At 33.5% G+C, this 15,149-nt stretch overlaps 2 protein-coding genes across 2 annotated transcripts; one reads left to right on the forward strand and one right to left on the reverse strand.

Moving 5' to 3' along the window:
* LOC104758089 (desiccation-related protein PCC13-62-like) lies at positions 5,007 to 7,111 on the reverse strand. Its single transcript, XM_010480900.2, has 3 exons — positions 6,704 to 7,111; positions 5,949 to 6,174; positions 5,007 to 5,514 (listed from the first exon to the last, which is right to left on the reverse strand). Exons 1-3 carry the CDS (start codon positions 7,054 to 7,056, stop codon positions 5,122 to 5,124), a joined length of 972 nt encoding a protein of 323 aa, XP_010479202.1. The 5' UTR covers positions 7,057 to 7,111; the 3' UTR covers positions 5,007 to 5,121.
* Positions 12,386 to 14,900, forward strand: LOC104758090 (gibberellin 2-beta-dioxygenase 4). Its single transcript, XM_010480901.1, has 3 exons — positions 12,386 to 12,763; positions 13,746 to 14,112; positions 14,432 to 14,900. The coding sequence occupies exons 1-3, from the start codon at positions 12,417 to 12,419 to the stop codon at positions 14,681 to 14,683; spliced, it is 966 nt and encodes a 321-aa protein (XP_010479203.1). The 5' UTR covers positions 12,386 to 12,416; the 3' UTR covers positions 14,684 to 14,900.

Below are 15,149 nucleotides of genomic sequence, written 5' to 3' on the forward strand. Positions count from 1 at the left end.
TGTTGAACTTTCCACATGAACAAGTCCTTCTTTCTAAGTCAACAATGTAGTCNCGCAAGAATTTCATGCAGCTACTGGGCTCAAGTACAATGATGATTTTAGTGGTGATTCAGAGGGATGGACAGATGATAATAGGTTTTGGAGTAAATTGTTAAGGAGAGGTGGTATCATTACCATTCAAAGTTTGATGAAGACCCACCTTGAAGCAGTTCCATCGTGGGGGAAACAAGAAGATAGAATTCGGTTTGTGTATGTTTGTGTAATTGCTGGTATCATCACATGTTGTTCTGTTATGCCCTTCTTTGCCACAGCGCCTACACTTATGTCTCTTTGACCCTTGTGAGTTTTGTGTTGAGTTTATCTTGTCTTCAGCTGATTCATATCTTCTTTATCTTCGCCGTCCAGGATGTCTTCTTGTTTCAGGTGGTCAAACTTTTGCATCTTCAATATTTTGTGGGACTCGCCATTCTTCTTCAGAAACACCTATTGGATTAATAGTTTCCTCATATTGCGATCTCCATGCGGTAGTGGTATATACATCATCAGCATAAGGATATAGATTCCTTTTATAGCATGTCTACAAGGGAGTTTTTGGATGTTGAACTTTCCACATGAACAAGTCCTTCTTTCTAAGTCAACAATGTAGTCTACTCCATTACCTTTAACCTGCAACATGGATCTGCTCATCTGATAACCGTTCATGAATTTACCTTTCTCTATTCTTNTAATCTCTGTTTGATGTATTGGCTTTGTGTGCGTGTGAAATTGGATTCATAAGTATATTGTGATTGGTCATACGTATATTGTGATTGCTAATTCACACTAACTCATGTTTTATTTTATTCTGCAGGAATGGAAAACAAGTATCCTAAGCGGCTTATGGAAGTTGGAAATGAGCCACAAGTTAGCCAGATAAATAACTCATGTCGAATGTCTATTTTACACAAGATCAAGAGCGCATTACCAGTGTAGTATGAGATTGTGAAGGGTGATCCAGTTTTCGCACAAATATTTGCATTGTATGAGAATGGTCTTGGGTACTCAGCTCGGTTGATACACATCATGATGTGTAGGCAGTTGGTGACTAAGAGAAGACATGAGCTGTGGTTTGTGTTTGGTAAGAAGCCGCTTAGATTCTCGACGCAAGAATTTCATGCAGCTACTGGGCTCAAGTACAATGATGATTTTAGTGGTGATTCAGAGGGATGGACAGATGATAATAGGTTTTGGAGTAAATTGTTAAGGAGAGGTGGTATCATTACCATTCAAAGTTTGATGAAGACCCACCTTGAAGCAGTTCCATCGTGGGGGAAACAAGAAGATAGAATTCGGTTTGTGTATGTTTGTGTAATTGCTGGTATCATCACATGTTGTTCTGTTATGCCCTTCTTTGCCACAGCGCCTACACTTATGTCTCTTTGACCCTTGTGAGTTTTGTGTTGAGTTTATCTTGTCTTCAGCTGATTCATATCTTCTTTATCTTCGCCGTCCAGGATGTCTTCTTGTTTCAGGTGGTCAAACTTTTGCATCTTCAATATTTTGTGGGACTCGCCATTCTTCTTCAGAAACACCTATTGGATTAATAGTTTCCTCATATTGCGATCTCCATGCGGTAGTGGTATATACATCATCAGCATAAGGATATAGATTCCTTTTATAGCATGTCTACAAGGGAGTTTTTGGATGTTGAACTTTCCACATGAACAAGTCCTTCTTTCTAAGTCAACAATGTAGTCTACTCCATTACCTTTAACCTGCAACATGGATCTGCTCATCTGATAACCGTTCATGAATTTACCTTTCTCTATTCTTCTTGAAATCTTATTCTCCACCTCAACAGTTAAAGGATCTTTTTGCTTTGCACTTAACTCTTTACTCTCATAAAACCAGCGGGTCATCATTTCTCTGATGCTGTCTAACAAAGGAATTATTGGATACTCTCTGGGTGACCTCAAAGCTGCATTGATTGACTCAGCCGCATTGTTGGTGTTAATGTCATATCTATAACCCGGAAAATGACAGCGAGCCCATTTTGTCACATCGGCTTACTCTAGATAACTTCTAATAGCAGGACTAATATTGTTAATTCGCGCGAACTCTTTCTCAAACTCAGCAACTCTATAAGCTTTTGACGCTTTTGCAANTATTTTGTGGGACTCGCCATTCTTCTTCAGAAACACCTATTGGATTAATAGTTTCCTCATATTGCGATCTCCATGCGGTAGTGGTATATACATCATCAGCATAAGGATATAGATTCCTTTTATAGCATGTCTACAAGGGAGTTTTTGGATGTTGAACTTTCCACATGAACAAGTCCTTCTTTCTAAGTCAACAATGTAGTCTACTCCATTACCTTTAACCTGCAACATGGATCTGCTCATCTGATAACCGTTCATGAATTTACCTTTCTCTATTCTTCTTGAAATCTTATTCTCCACCTCAACAGTTAAAGGATCTTTTTGCTTTGCACTTAACTCTTTACTCTCATAAAACCAGCGGGTCATCATTTCTCTGATGCTGTCTAACAAAGGAATTATTGGATACTCTCTGGGTGACCTCAAAGCTGCATTGATTGACTCAGCCGCATTGTTGGTGTTAATGTCATATCTATAACCCGGAAAATGACAGCGAGCCCATTTTGTCACATCGGCTTACTCTAGATAACTTCTAATAGCAGGACTAATATTGTTAATTCGCGCGAACTCTTTCTCAAACTCAGCAACTCTATAAGCTTTTGACGCTTTTGCAACCATACCAGCGACACCTCTTCCCTTATTATATGTTATCACATTACTAATCAAGTGGTGGATGCAAATACCATGTTTAGCCAATGGGTAGATGTTTCCAATTGATTTAGCAATCGATGTATGTCTATCTGACACAAATGATAAACCTTCTTCATCAGCTATAACCATCTTAAGTTGCATAAAAAACCACTCCCATGAACAATCATTCTCAGAATCAGCAATTCCAAATGCGATTGGATACAAATTGGAGTTACCATCTACAGCTGTAGCAACTAGTAGAACTCCTTTGTATTTATTCTTCAAAAATGTTCCATCAACTACTATCACTTTCTGCATTGCCTTGTAGAACCCTCTTCTTGATTGACCAAAAGAAATAAATAGATATTTGAATCTTCCATCACAGTCAACTTCATAATTTGTGAACGTACCAGGATTCGCTTCTTGTAGCATGTGCAAGTATTTTGGTATCTTAGCATAAATTTTCTCAGGAATACCTCTAACTTCGTTAACTGCATACTCCCGAGACTCCCAAGCTTGGGAATATGTTAGCTCGCAGCCAAACCTTGTACGAATGATATTAATTATATCATTCGGTTTAGGACCTTCCTTCACACCCTCATAGTTTTGCTTAATGAGATGTCCAACTGTTCTTGCAGATGGAGTCCTACAAAATGAGATTTTTTTTAAGGAGCACATGTATGGTTACCCACAAATTTGTTGATTTTGAAATATGTAGACGGTTGTAAACACTCAGCCCGGAGACTCCAATTACAAGCACTATCAATGCAGCGTATACACCACCAACTCTTATCAGATTTTGTAATCCTGTAGTCGCAGTTATACTTCATTGCATATATTTCCATAGTAGCCTGTAAAGCTTCCTTACTGCTAAAATAGTCGCCCTTTTTTACCATTGAATCTTCCACCTTTGAACCAGCAGCATCACCAAGATTAGCATCAGTAGGCTTTTCTAATAAATCATCATTCGGCTTATGTGAATTCCTTGAAATAATAGCTACTGAATTTCCCAGATCAACTCCCACATAATCACCATCACTTGTATCATGTGGGTCCTTATTCAAATCGAACTGGACTTTACTTCTATGATCATCAACTATTTCTTTGAATATAACACATAACCGAATCATGTTTTTCCTTTTCAGATATGCAAGAAAGTTTTTCATTCTCTTATCATTTGTCAATACAACAGGAGGAGAATCAACTTTAACCTCTGAGGGTAAATAACTGAATTCCACATCAAACATACTTTGCTCTATTTCATAGTCTTCTGAAACCATCACCTTCTCTTCAAGAGACGTTGTGGGTTGCAAAGTCAGTAATCTCACACGTTTTTCTTCGTCATCAATAAATCTCCACTCCTTGTTGGCATCCAATCTCCATACACCACAAGTAACATAGATTTGCATCATAATCAGTAAATGAAAATTTCGTGGAAGGTGAAAGATAGTGAAAACAACCGATCACGATATCATAAGTTATGTCGAATGTTGATTTTTTCTGTTTTTGTCTTTCTTCTAAATAATTTAGAATACACATTCTAAAATATATTAGAACATATCTAAACAATAAATATAGAATCGTAACCATAAATTAAGATTATTCAAAAAATAAATACAGAATCGTAACCATAAATTAAGATTATTCAAAAAAATTCACTTTCCTTATTTAGTTTATTTTCTTTCTATTTCTATGGTATTCTAAGTTCTACAGATTATAAATTCGAAAATGTTTATGATATATCTTCTACTTCTTTTAGTATACAGAGTAAAACGTGGAAAACATATTCTGAATTGATGTAGAATGAAAAAAAATGTAGATACATATTTTTAATTTGGTAGAACATACAAAATTCTGTTTCTGAAGTTTTTAGAACAAATTTTTCGTCTAAACTTTGTAGAACATGTACAAACTGTAGAATGAATAATCTAAATGTTTCAGAACTTGAAAAAATCATAGAAAGAACAATTTAGACCAGAAATCATCAATTTACAAACTGATTTTTGACATCCAAAACATTTTTTTTTCAAAATATTTTTTACACAGTTGTATACCAACATGAGTTTACTGTTTGTTTTTTGGTTTAAAGTCCTAAAAACTTCACTATATCTATTGGTAGGGACATTTTGTCACAATTGACAATCTTAAAAAAAAATATAAATGGACAAATGTTTGGAAAAAGCTCTTTTTCTAATTTTCCCAAAATATAATTTTCATACATCTTTGAACTTTTGTCGATTATGAAAATTTCGCTCTCACAACATTTATTAATAACACGATGATTATTAGGTTTAGTCTCCTACATATAACCAAAAACCTAAGAACTACAAATAAAATTAAACTCCAACTGAAACTAGACCTCGGTACTCCCAGTAGTAACCAAATATGACCTAGCAATTTCCCCATCAGCTCCTTTAGGGTAAAATCCACCGGGAACACTTTCATTTCCACTTCCATACACAATCCGGAGAATCTCCTCAGGTGTTCTATCATACGAAAGAGACAACTCATTACCGACCAAAACATTCCCAACCACTTGTCCTTCAGCACCCATGGCTTTAGGTACGACCAATCCCTCATCTTTCACTCCCGCTTTTCCCAATTTGTTCCTTAAATCCGAGATCTTATCCGTGAAAGCCGCAACCGTGATACAATAAGGATATACAACATGTGCTGCTCGAGCATATAACATCGTTCTTATCACTGCGTCTTGACCCGATTCTACTCCCAAAAGTCCTGCTACTAACTGAAAATAGTGTTTGCATAAGTGTAACATATATAATGCAAATATGTTTTATAAAAAAAACAATAGAGAACAATCATCTCTCTCGTAAACCTTGTTTAAATTACTTTTCTTTTCAATTTAACATTTTGAAACATATCTAACGTTCTTTTTAATTCCTAACATTCTTTTCAATTAGGTGAAGTTTTAGATATAACTCGTAAAGCGTGTGTATTTTATTATATTTATGATATGCAATGAAATATCATCTTAACCCATTGATCGTGGATGAAAAGTAATTCATGATTTTTATAAAGCTTAATTAGACTCCTTTATTTTAATAATAAAGCTTAATATAATTATATAAAACCTTATTATGTGGTTATAAGAAGAGATCATTGAAAAAAAAAAAAAAAGAAGAGACCAATATACCGAATCAAAGGAATTGGATATGTTACCTTTCTTGAGGCTGGACATTGCAGTTTAGGGTTAGCGCCAACGTATCCAGTGAGACCAACATAAGGGACCAAATACGAAGCAATGAGGTAATTATAAGAATTGGCATAAGGATTGAATGGTGGCACAAATTTTACTCCAAAAGCTTTATCCATCACTTTCGCAAATGCTTTTTTACTCAAATCAAGTTGTGGCCTTGCAAACCCGTTCACCGTTTTCTTGATTGCCCTGTCATTTTTAATAAAAATCATATTAATGCGAATTACATTTACTCTTTATAATTAAAGAATCTCAAAGCTACGTCATTTTACTCGTTAAGTGGTAAATTAATACCCATATATAGCGATGTATAAGAAACGATGTATTCGTTTTTTTTCATCTTTTATACATATGATATGTACAAAGCTAGAAAATATTGTCTAATTAAATATATACACCGAACCAATCATTTAATTTTTATTTTGGATGGATTCTTGAGAGTTTAATGTTTACGATGTACAAATGTAACAAATATCCTACACGTTTTTCAGTTATAAAGAATATATGATTGAAGACATTTCGTCTTGGGTAGAAAAATTACTTTTCCAAGCCAGCAATTAAAAAAAATATTCCTAGCGTAACTACATAGCTATAATGAAAAAAAATTGTGTGTTTTCATATTTAAACACTAATGAACCCATAACTCCTATACAGATGATATAATCACAATAATAAACTATAAAGCACTATATGTATGACTTAAAAAGAAACGTTTTACCTCAAGTGGCCAACCTCTTGCCAAGCAAACTGCAAAACAACATCTCTTGTCAAAGGATCAAGATTAGCTTTCTGAGCTCCAAGAGGACTTGGCCCTCCCATTGTTAGGTTTGGTGCGACTGTATCAAGACCAAACCCTAACGCTCCGAACAAGAAAAACTCAGCTTCAAGGTACTCCAAATTCAACGGAAACTCCAATAATTTCCTGTCCTGATCGGTGCAGTTGGTCGCCTGATTGCCCTGATCATTGGGACAACTCATGACTTGAAGAAGTTGAGCGTTGAAGAGGAATAACAACACCATCACCATCACCATTGTAACCAACAAGCTTTTTCTCTCTTTGGTGACTGCCATGTCTAAAAGTATTTTGGCTTTTGTTTATTCTTTTGGTTTGGTTCTTTAATGATCTGATTTTGTTTTGGGTTTGAATGTAATTTATTTATAGGGTTTTAGGACTGGAGTGAGCAAAAGAAGTCTCTCCTCTTTGCCGGAAAGGATTTCGTAGATAATGCCACGTGGCTTTGTAACTGGTAGATGAGTTCCACGTGGATATTTGACGATTTCAGTTACTATTCTTAGGAGGACACATCTTTGGATTCATGAGAAATGAACGGAAAAGTCTTCTTGTCTTTTTGAGTTTATTTGAGAAGTGTTAGGTTGAATTGAATATTCTTTGTTTTTTAGTATCTACTAAATAACCAAACGATAAATGTTATAAACTAATCATACACGTACGTTTTTTTCTAATTGATTCAAATATTATATTTGCTCTTAAAACTAACTAAGTTTAGTTATCATTTTTGTAGGATACATCATACATATCCTATACTATGATAAACAAACAGACAAGCCTTTTGTCTATTTGAGTTTATGTGATACGGGTTAGGTTGAACAATTCAAGGTTAACGTATGAGTTATGACACCTTTGTTATACACGATACAGTATATCTTATTATTATAATTTATCAGATATACAAGAAAGTATATATCTTATCTAATATGCATTTAGCTCCTGATTAAAAAAGAATGTCAAAATCATATTAACAGATAAAATAAAGTCAATTTATAAAACTCACAGTATTTTAGATAATTATCCCTGTGTTTCGAACAATGAAGCAATCTTTATCTGATGCCAAGAAGTTATCGTATATAAAAAAATCTGGGTTTCTTTGCGTGCTTCATTATAATTTCATTGGCCGTTAAAATCTATGTTCATGCAATGTATGTTCTCTCTTCTTCTTCTGTTTGTTAGGAAAACGATATGTTCACATGGACTTCGGCTGGGTGGAATGGTCTACAAATTTTATTAAATGGGCTGACATAAACTTGTTTATCACTTTGTGGGCTGAAAGGGACCTGTTTATCACTTTGTACATATTTAATATAGTTGCACAAATCATCAAGGGCTTAGTAAACTTTTATTTATTTATGTTTCGAAATCACTATAGCCGAAAAGAAATAGAGAAAACTATGATATAGTGGTCCCAAAAAAAACATCAGTTATGTTCGATATGAAAAGACGACGTTGCATTGTATTGTATTTCCAGTTTTGAGACGAGACGCTTCTAATTTTGACAACTTCGACTGAATTGTGTCTTTGAAAATGTAAGTAGAGTTTGTTTTATGTTCAGTTCAATAGCTTTACTTTATAGATAAAACATATGCAAGACGAGTAAGTTGATAAGAGACAAGCTCGTGGGTTAAATTTTCCAACGAGATAAATGGTTAGAAACGTGCTTCTCATGGTGCAAAAATAAGAATGGAAGAACGAAAGCTTCTTCAAGTATCTCCAGAAAAACATGGTAACTATGTGCTAAAGTACATTAAAAATTTTGAAGTAAACTTTCCAAAGTCCTAAGATCACGATTAACGAATATCTAATTTTACACATTTAAAAAATGATTTATTGATAAATTATAATAATTCAATCATTTTCTATTTCATATCCAAAGGTGAAACTAGATTTTTCTATTAACCTACGCTTTTATTATTGTTTTTTAATCCGATCTTTGCAACAAAGGTCGTATAATATACAATTTTGGCTCCATTTGGGACACATATGGATATGGTGCATCTTCCTCGACAGTTCCTCTTCTACCACATCTTGACGATCCAGATGAAGGAACAACTAGAAGCAACTAACCCCAAGATCCATGACCTTCCAAGAAACATAAGGGGTACGATGCACTATTCTCCATCTTGATGAGAGGGGCGGGCCGGATATGATGATATCACATCACCCATCATTCAACATTAAATATCTGATAATAATTAAATTTAATAATATCTGTTTCAAACATTAAAATGATGATTGCAAAATTCAAATGGTTGTGATTTTAGAAAAATAATATTAGCTTGATGTCTTAGAAAAATGCAAATGGTTGTGCGATTGGTTTACTATTAATTTTATATCATTCATCATCTTTCTGTGTGAAGAACGTAAATGGAAGGAGTCACCAACGTGCTTATAATTAGATTGGATAGCTAGATTACTATTCTTCTCAATATTTCTGGTTCGACACTCTATATTCTTTTTATTTTATTTCATTTAGTGGTTGACTCTATCAGCTTCATTATATAACGTTTCATGTTGATTGTTGTGTCGTAATTCTAATATATTTTTTTTGAAAAAGGTGGATATCTTCATTATTAAATCTTACTAATATGTATCGCTTCTAGGTAGGTAGGCAATATTTTATATATTAATGTGTATATTTTAAAGAGAAAATTCATCACCATTTAATTGTTAACTTTTATTATTATTGTAACTTATGCTATATGATTGATTGATTATATACTGTGGCAAAAGTAAATACTATTTCAACTCCCTGTTTAATTTATTGTATTGAAAAACCCTACATACATTATAATGGCTTTGATACTTGATTAGAAGAACTTGTACCAATCAAACAAACGGAAGATTTTTTTTTAAAGAAAACAAATTTTTAACATTCAATTGCTTGTAATCATTTAACCGCTTTTAATTTCAGTGAAAATTTGAACTATTGTTATCTTTTGTCTTCTTTAACCACATTATTAGTAATTACCTTCTTTGTAGTAAAATTGCAACTTATAGTTATGTGTGTTAGTTTGTAATATGTTTTAGTTATATGCAATAGGGCACTTTAAAAAGCCATGTAGTAGTTGTTTACAGTTATGATACACTCAACTATTCAGTTTCTTTGACTGGTCAAAATCAAAATCTCATTTTTTACTACAAATAAACTATGGCAACGTAACTCCATGTGCAACTGCTATGTGTAACGTGTCTATATGTTCTCTCTTTTTTTTTTGGGTATGAAAAGTTATATATATATATATATATATATATGTTCTTCTACGAATAATATGTGGATTTGACGTGAGAGTGAATCGAATAATTGTTGGGAAAGTGAAGTGTAATGTGATTTTAACATCTAACCTCTTCACCTCTCCTGCAGAATCAGATTTAGACTCCCAACGTTTCATACTTTATTTATAAGCATTTCCCATTTATAGTATATATGGATTCTTAGGTGCTCCTCAAAATAATTATAATTATTTCTTACATTTTGGAAAAATGGGAATAAATGTTCCAGAAAATATATAATGAATCAACTGACAGAGTCCTATGACATTCAAGTTACAACACATTCAATATACATACATTCATAAATTTGAACTTGTACATTTAATGGTAACAAAAAAAAGGTCGTTTAATTGGATGGGTTTTTGCAGAGAATTATAACTCGTGCATTAATGGTGACAGGATTATACGTAGGATGTTTGGGTGCATTAAAAAGATTATAGGATGTATTTTTGCAGAATCTACTACAGTTTGTCTATATGCTAATTGTAGTGAAGGGTAAGCTTTAAAATTCAGATCCTATCATGATATCCAGTTCATTTTGCTATATATCTTACTACCATATAATAATTAAGCAATTCTATTATTGATTTTTTCTTCTTTTAACATTAGAATATGAACAAAGCCAAAGTATCTGTTCTTGAGGAAAAATATAAATTTTGGAGAAAACGATCATTAAAAAGAGCCTGAACATGTAGGCCCTTACTTAGGGATGGTATGCGAAAGCTTGGATTTTGACAGTGGGATATTAATATATAGCAATCGATAACTAAAATATATTTTTGATAAAGGAGATAACTAAATAAATATATGTAACAGAGAAATGTTAATATATTTTTCTTGTTCTTTTATTTTATTTTTCTTTCATTTTTAGTCATTTCACTAATTTAATTTCTTTTTATTAAAATATAATTTAATTTATTTATAAATTAATTGTTATAATGCATTTACCTCATAACGATCACATAGGTTCCATGCCGATCTCATCTTTTAAATCGACTACTTCCATTCCATCCGAACAATTATAAATGGACTATACTTTGAAATTAATATAATACGAGTCAATGAAGCTATCTATAAAAGTCTGGCTACAAAGCTGAACCCAATGTATATAAATGTAGCAGTTGGTGGTCAATAAATTTGTATAATAAAAAAAAAAAACACCACATATTCGATCCATATATAGGAATGTACCACTGGTTTCCATTAACTTCATCCGACCACATTCAAACCCATCGTATTATTTTTATCTAGTTTGCATTTGACTTTCTTTTATAAAATCTTGGTTATATAAAGAATCACCAATATCTTTGCAGTTTCAAGAAACCCACGGGATATAAAATGATCCATAATCGAATATATCATTGTCATAAGATATCACCGCCAATATCTACTTTTTTGAGTTGTAAATCATTCAAGGATTTTGTTGGGAATAATATTATATCGGCCGGCCGGTCGTTTATTATATTATCTGACATAGGTTGTCGTCTGTTATAAATTCAACTAGAGGAAAGTATGACTCCGAAAAGAAAACTATAAAAATGTATTATGGATATTGAAATAGTAAAGAAGTCAAACTTCTTTTTGCAAATTGGGAATTTGTGGGTTCTACTTTAGCCAAGAAGTCTTCGATCAACTGAATATCCCGAGGAATACAAATTAATATATGTGAAAGAGGTTTACGACGAATATTTTGGAGAATAGTATCCATTCTTACATGAAAAGGCGTGGGAAAAATATTAACATGTTAGGTGAGAAGAAAACAATATTTACTACTTACTAGAATGTTCTAATATACGATCTCGAGTTTTAAGTTAGATGTAAATTTAGGGGTTCATATTGAGCATAACATATGAGATAAGTCATTGAGAAGACACATTACATATGAGATAAGTCTTTAAATGTATTTGAATAAGTCTAATATATATACATACTACATGCAAGTAAAAAGGATTCAACTAAACAACAGATGAAGGTTTCCTCTCTAACAACAAAAGAAAGGTAAATTTTGTTCTGTAAAGTTCTAGCAGTAGTGAAATAATTTGTACATGAAAAAGAGAAAGCAACCAAATTCAAAAGATCATCAGTAAAAAAAAAGAAGCAAAAGCTAATTTAAGTCTTAGTATCGTAACAAAGCATCAGCATTTTCCTCTTTTCCTTTAACTATCTACCTTAGACCTTATTCCATAAGAAAGTAGTATATATAACCCGCTGGTGCCTAATACATGCACGTTCGCCAAAAAATTCTCTCTCTCTCTCTTTCTCATGTGTGAATATAAATAAATCTACACATACATACACTAAACTCTTCCTTATCATCTTCCCTCATACAATCTCTCTCTCTCTCTATCTCTTTTTCTCTCTAAAAATGGTGAAAGGGTCCCAGAAAATCGTGGCCGTAGATCAAAACATACCAATAATAGACATGTCGCAGGAGAGATCACGAGTGTCGATGCAAATAGTCAAAGCCTGTGAGACTCTCGGCTTCTTCAAAGTGGTCAACCACGGTGTAGACCAAACTATCATCTCAAGGATGGAGCAAGAGTCTATAAACTTCTTCGCTAAGCCGGCTCACGAGAAGAAATCGGCCCGACCGGTTAACCAGCCTTTCCAGTATGGATTTAGGGACATCGGGCTTAATGGGGACACTGGTGAGGTCGAGTATTTGCTTCTTCACACTAACGACCCTGCCTTTCGCTCTCAGCTCTCCTTCAGGTATACGTATATAATATCTATACTTGTAGGTATATACGGTTCGAGTTTGATCTCATGTACACCTAACGACTAATATTCTAATGAAACAATATAGTTGCATTTTCATGTCAATATATAATTGCATGTATAGCTGGATACATTCAAAAGTTAGTATAGTAGTATATCTAAGAAACTTTGAAAAATATTAATGTGATATATGCACATGATTATTATGATAAAACAAATGTAGGCAAAATGCATGTTTATGTAATTATGTTAATTAATTCTTAATGCATGCTTATATATATTTATAACAGTATAATTGTAGGGATATAGTTTAACTGTTAATTAACTTGTAGGTCTACATCTTGTGCACACAAAAAAAAAACAAAACAAAAAAATCCTTGTAGGTCTACATCTATGCAAAAGAGGACAGTTACCTCATGCCAGCATTGATTTTTGATACTATAAACAAACAGTCCACTTTTATTTATTTTAATTAGTTATAGGTTTATATTCATATATTTTGGGAGGCTTTTAAACCAGAACTAGAAGTCTGGAGAAACCAAAAGTAACAGAGTTAATAAACTAAAAAATGTAATAGTCTTAGCTCTGGGTCTTAGCCTGTCTCAATAACAGTGTATGGATAAGAATTGTGTATCTACTAAGTGCTAATCAACATGATATACATGACATGAAGTATTTATATAATATTCAAACTATTAGATAAAAATAAAATATACACCGTACCATATCTGAAATTATCTGTAACGATATTAAAATAACATGTTCGTAGTCGTACTAATATTTCAACAGGATATGTATTCGTACTTAATTAACTCAATAATGATTCATTCTTGTCTATTCAATTATTTTCTTTGAAAAAAAAAACTTCTTTCTGAAAGTAGAAATATTAAGGTAACGTGGATATATTTCGTATATGTCTATAAGTAACCAAAAAATAATGAGTCTCGTGCTGATGTGTGACGTATATGTTTGACAGCTCGGCAGTGAATTGTTACATAGAAGCAGTTAAGCAGTTGGCTCGTGAGATTTTAGATCTGACGGCTGAGGGACTTCGTGTCCCATCTCACACCTTCAGTAGGTTAATCAGCTCCGTCGATAGTGACTCCGTTTTAAGGGTGAATCATTATCCACCGTCGGATCAGTTCTTTGGTGGAGCCACACTCTCTGATAAATCTGTGTCACTGACCAGAGTTGGCTTCGGTGAACACACCGACCCTCAGATATTAACAGTTCTTAGATCTAACGATGTAGGAGGACTCCAGGTGTCCAATTCAGATGGCATGTGGGTTCCTGTCTCCCCTGACCCTTCAGCTTTCTGCGTCAATGTAGGAGACTTGTTACAGGTCGGTGTCTTCTTTTTCTTTGAGTCTTCTCCATTACATTTTCTTCTTATTTATTACATCATTTTTATATGTGGTGGTTAAAGAAATTGTTATGGCCATGGGGAAAAACTAAAACCATTACTTTATATACAATTAATAATTTCAGTTATGTATGGACTAGTCTAAACCCAACCATTGAACCATAACCATTTTACTTATAAATCAACAAACGAGAAACCCGAACCTAAACTAAACAGCAAGCATGTTTTTATTTTCTCACATAATAATTAAATATTCTTTTCAGTCATTTACTTATTTTAGTTGGTTTGTGAATGTTAAGGTGATGACGAACGGAAGATTTATAAGTGTACGGCATAGAGCATTGACCTCCGGAGAAGAAAGCCGGCTCTCAACGGCGTACTTTGCCGGACCACCGCTTCAAACGAAGATTGGGCCTCTTCCGGCGATGGTTACTATGATGAATCAACCACGGTTGTACCAAACGTTTACTTGGGGAGAGTACAAGAAACTCGCGTATTCGCTTCGACTTGAAGATAGCCGTTTAGACATGTTTCGTACATGTAAGGACTAGGATTAAGTTTGATTAAAAAGCTAAGTGATATCTATTTAGTGTTCCGTCTAAGTATGTTACCTAGAAAAAGTTTTGGCTAAAAGTAGACATGTTAGATTTGTGTAACTAGAAGTCTAGAACTAGGAGTTGAAAGTTTTGTAATATGTGTTTCGTTAACTCTGTGGAGGTGAAATGTGGTTTCCCTTTTGATTTGATTTATTATGGAGATACCAATCGTTTAGTTTGGGCTGTTATTGGTACCGTTTATAAACTGGCATTTTGGGCCTATTGATTTTGGACAATCTTTTAAGAAAAAACTCAATTGTACAATCAAATAGTTCATAGTGTAGTATCTACATAGTTTGTGAGAATTTTATTGTGTGTGTGTTGCTTGCTACGAGGCATTTGATATATCTACATTTTATATATGTTCAACTATTAATGTTCTATGCTAGGTGCTAGTCGGGCGGTGCACCACCGCGTATAG

Source organism: Camelina sativa, chromosome 17 (assembly GCF_000633955.1).
Source record: "Camelina sativa cultivar DH55 chromosome 17, Cs, whole genome shotgun sequence".
NCBI lineage: Eukaryota > Viridiplantae > Streptophyta > Magnoliopsida > Brassicales > Brassicaceae > Camelina > Camelina sativa.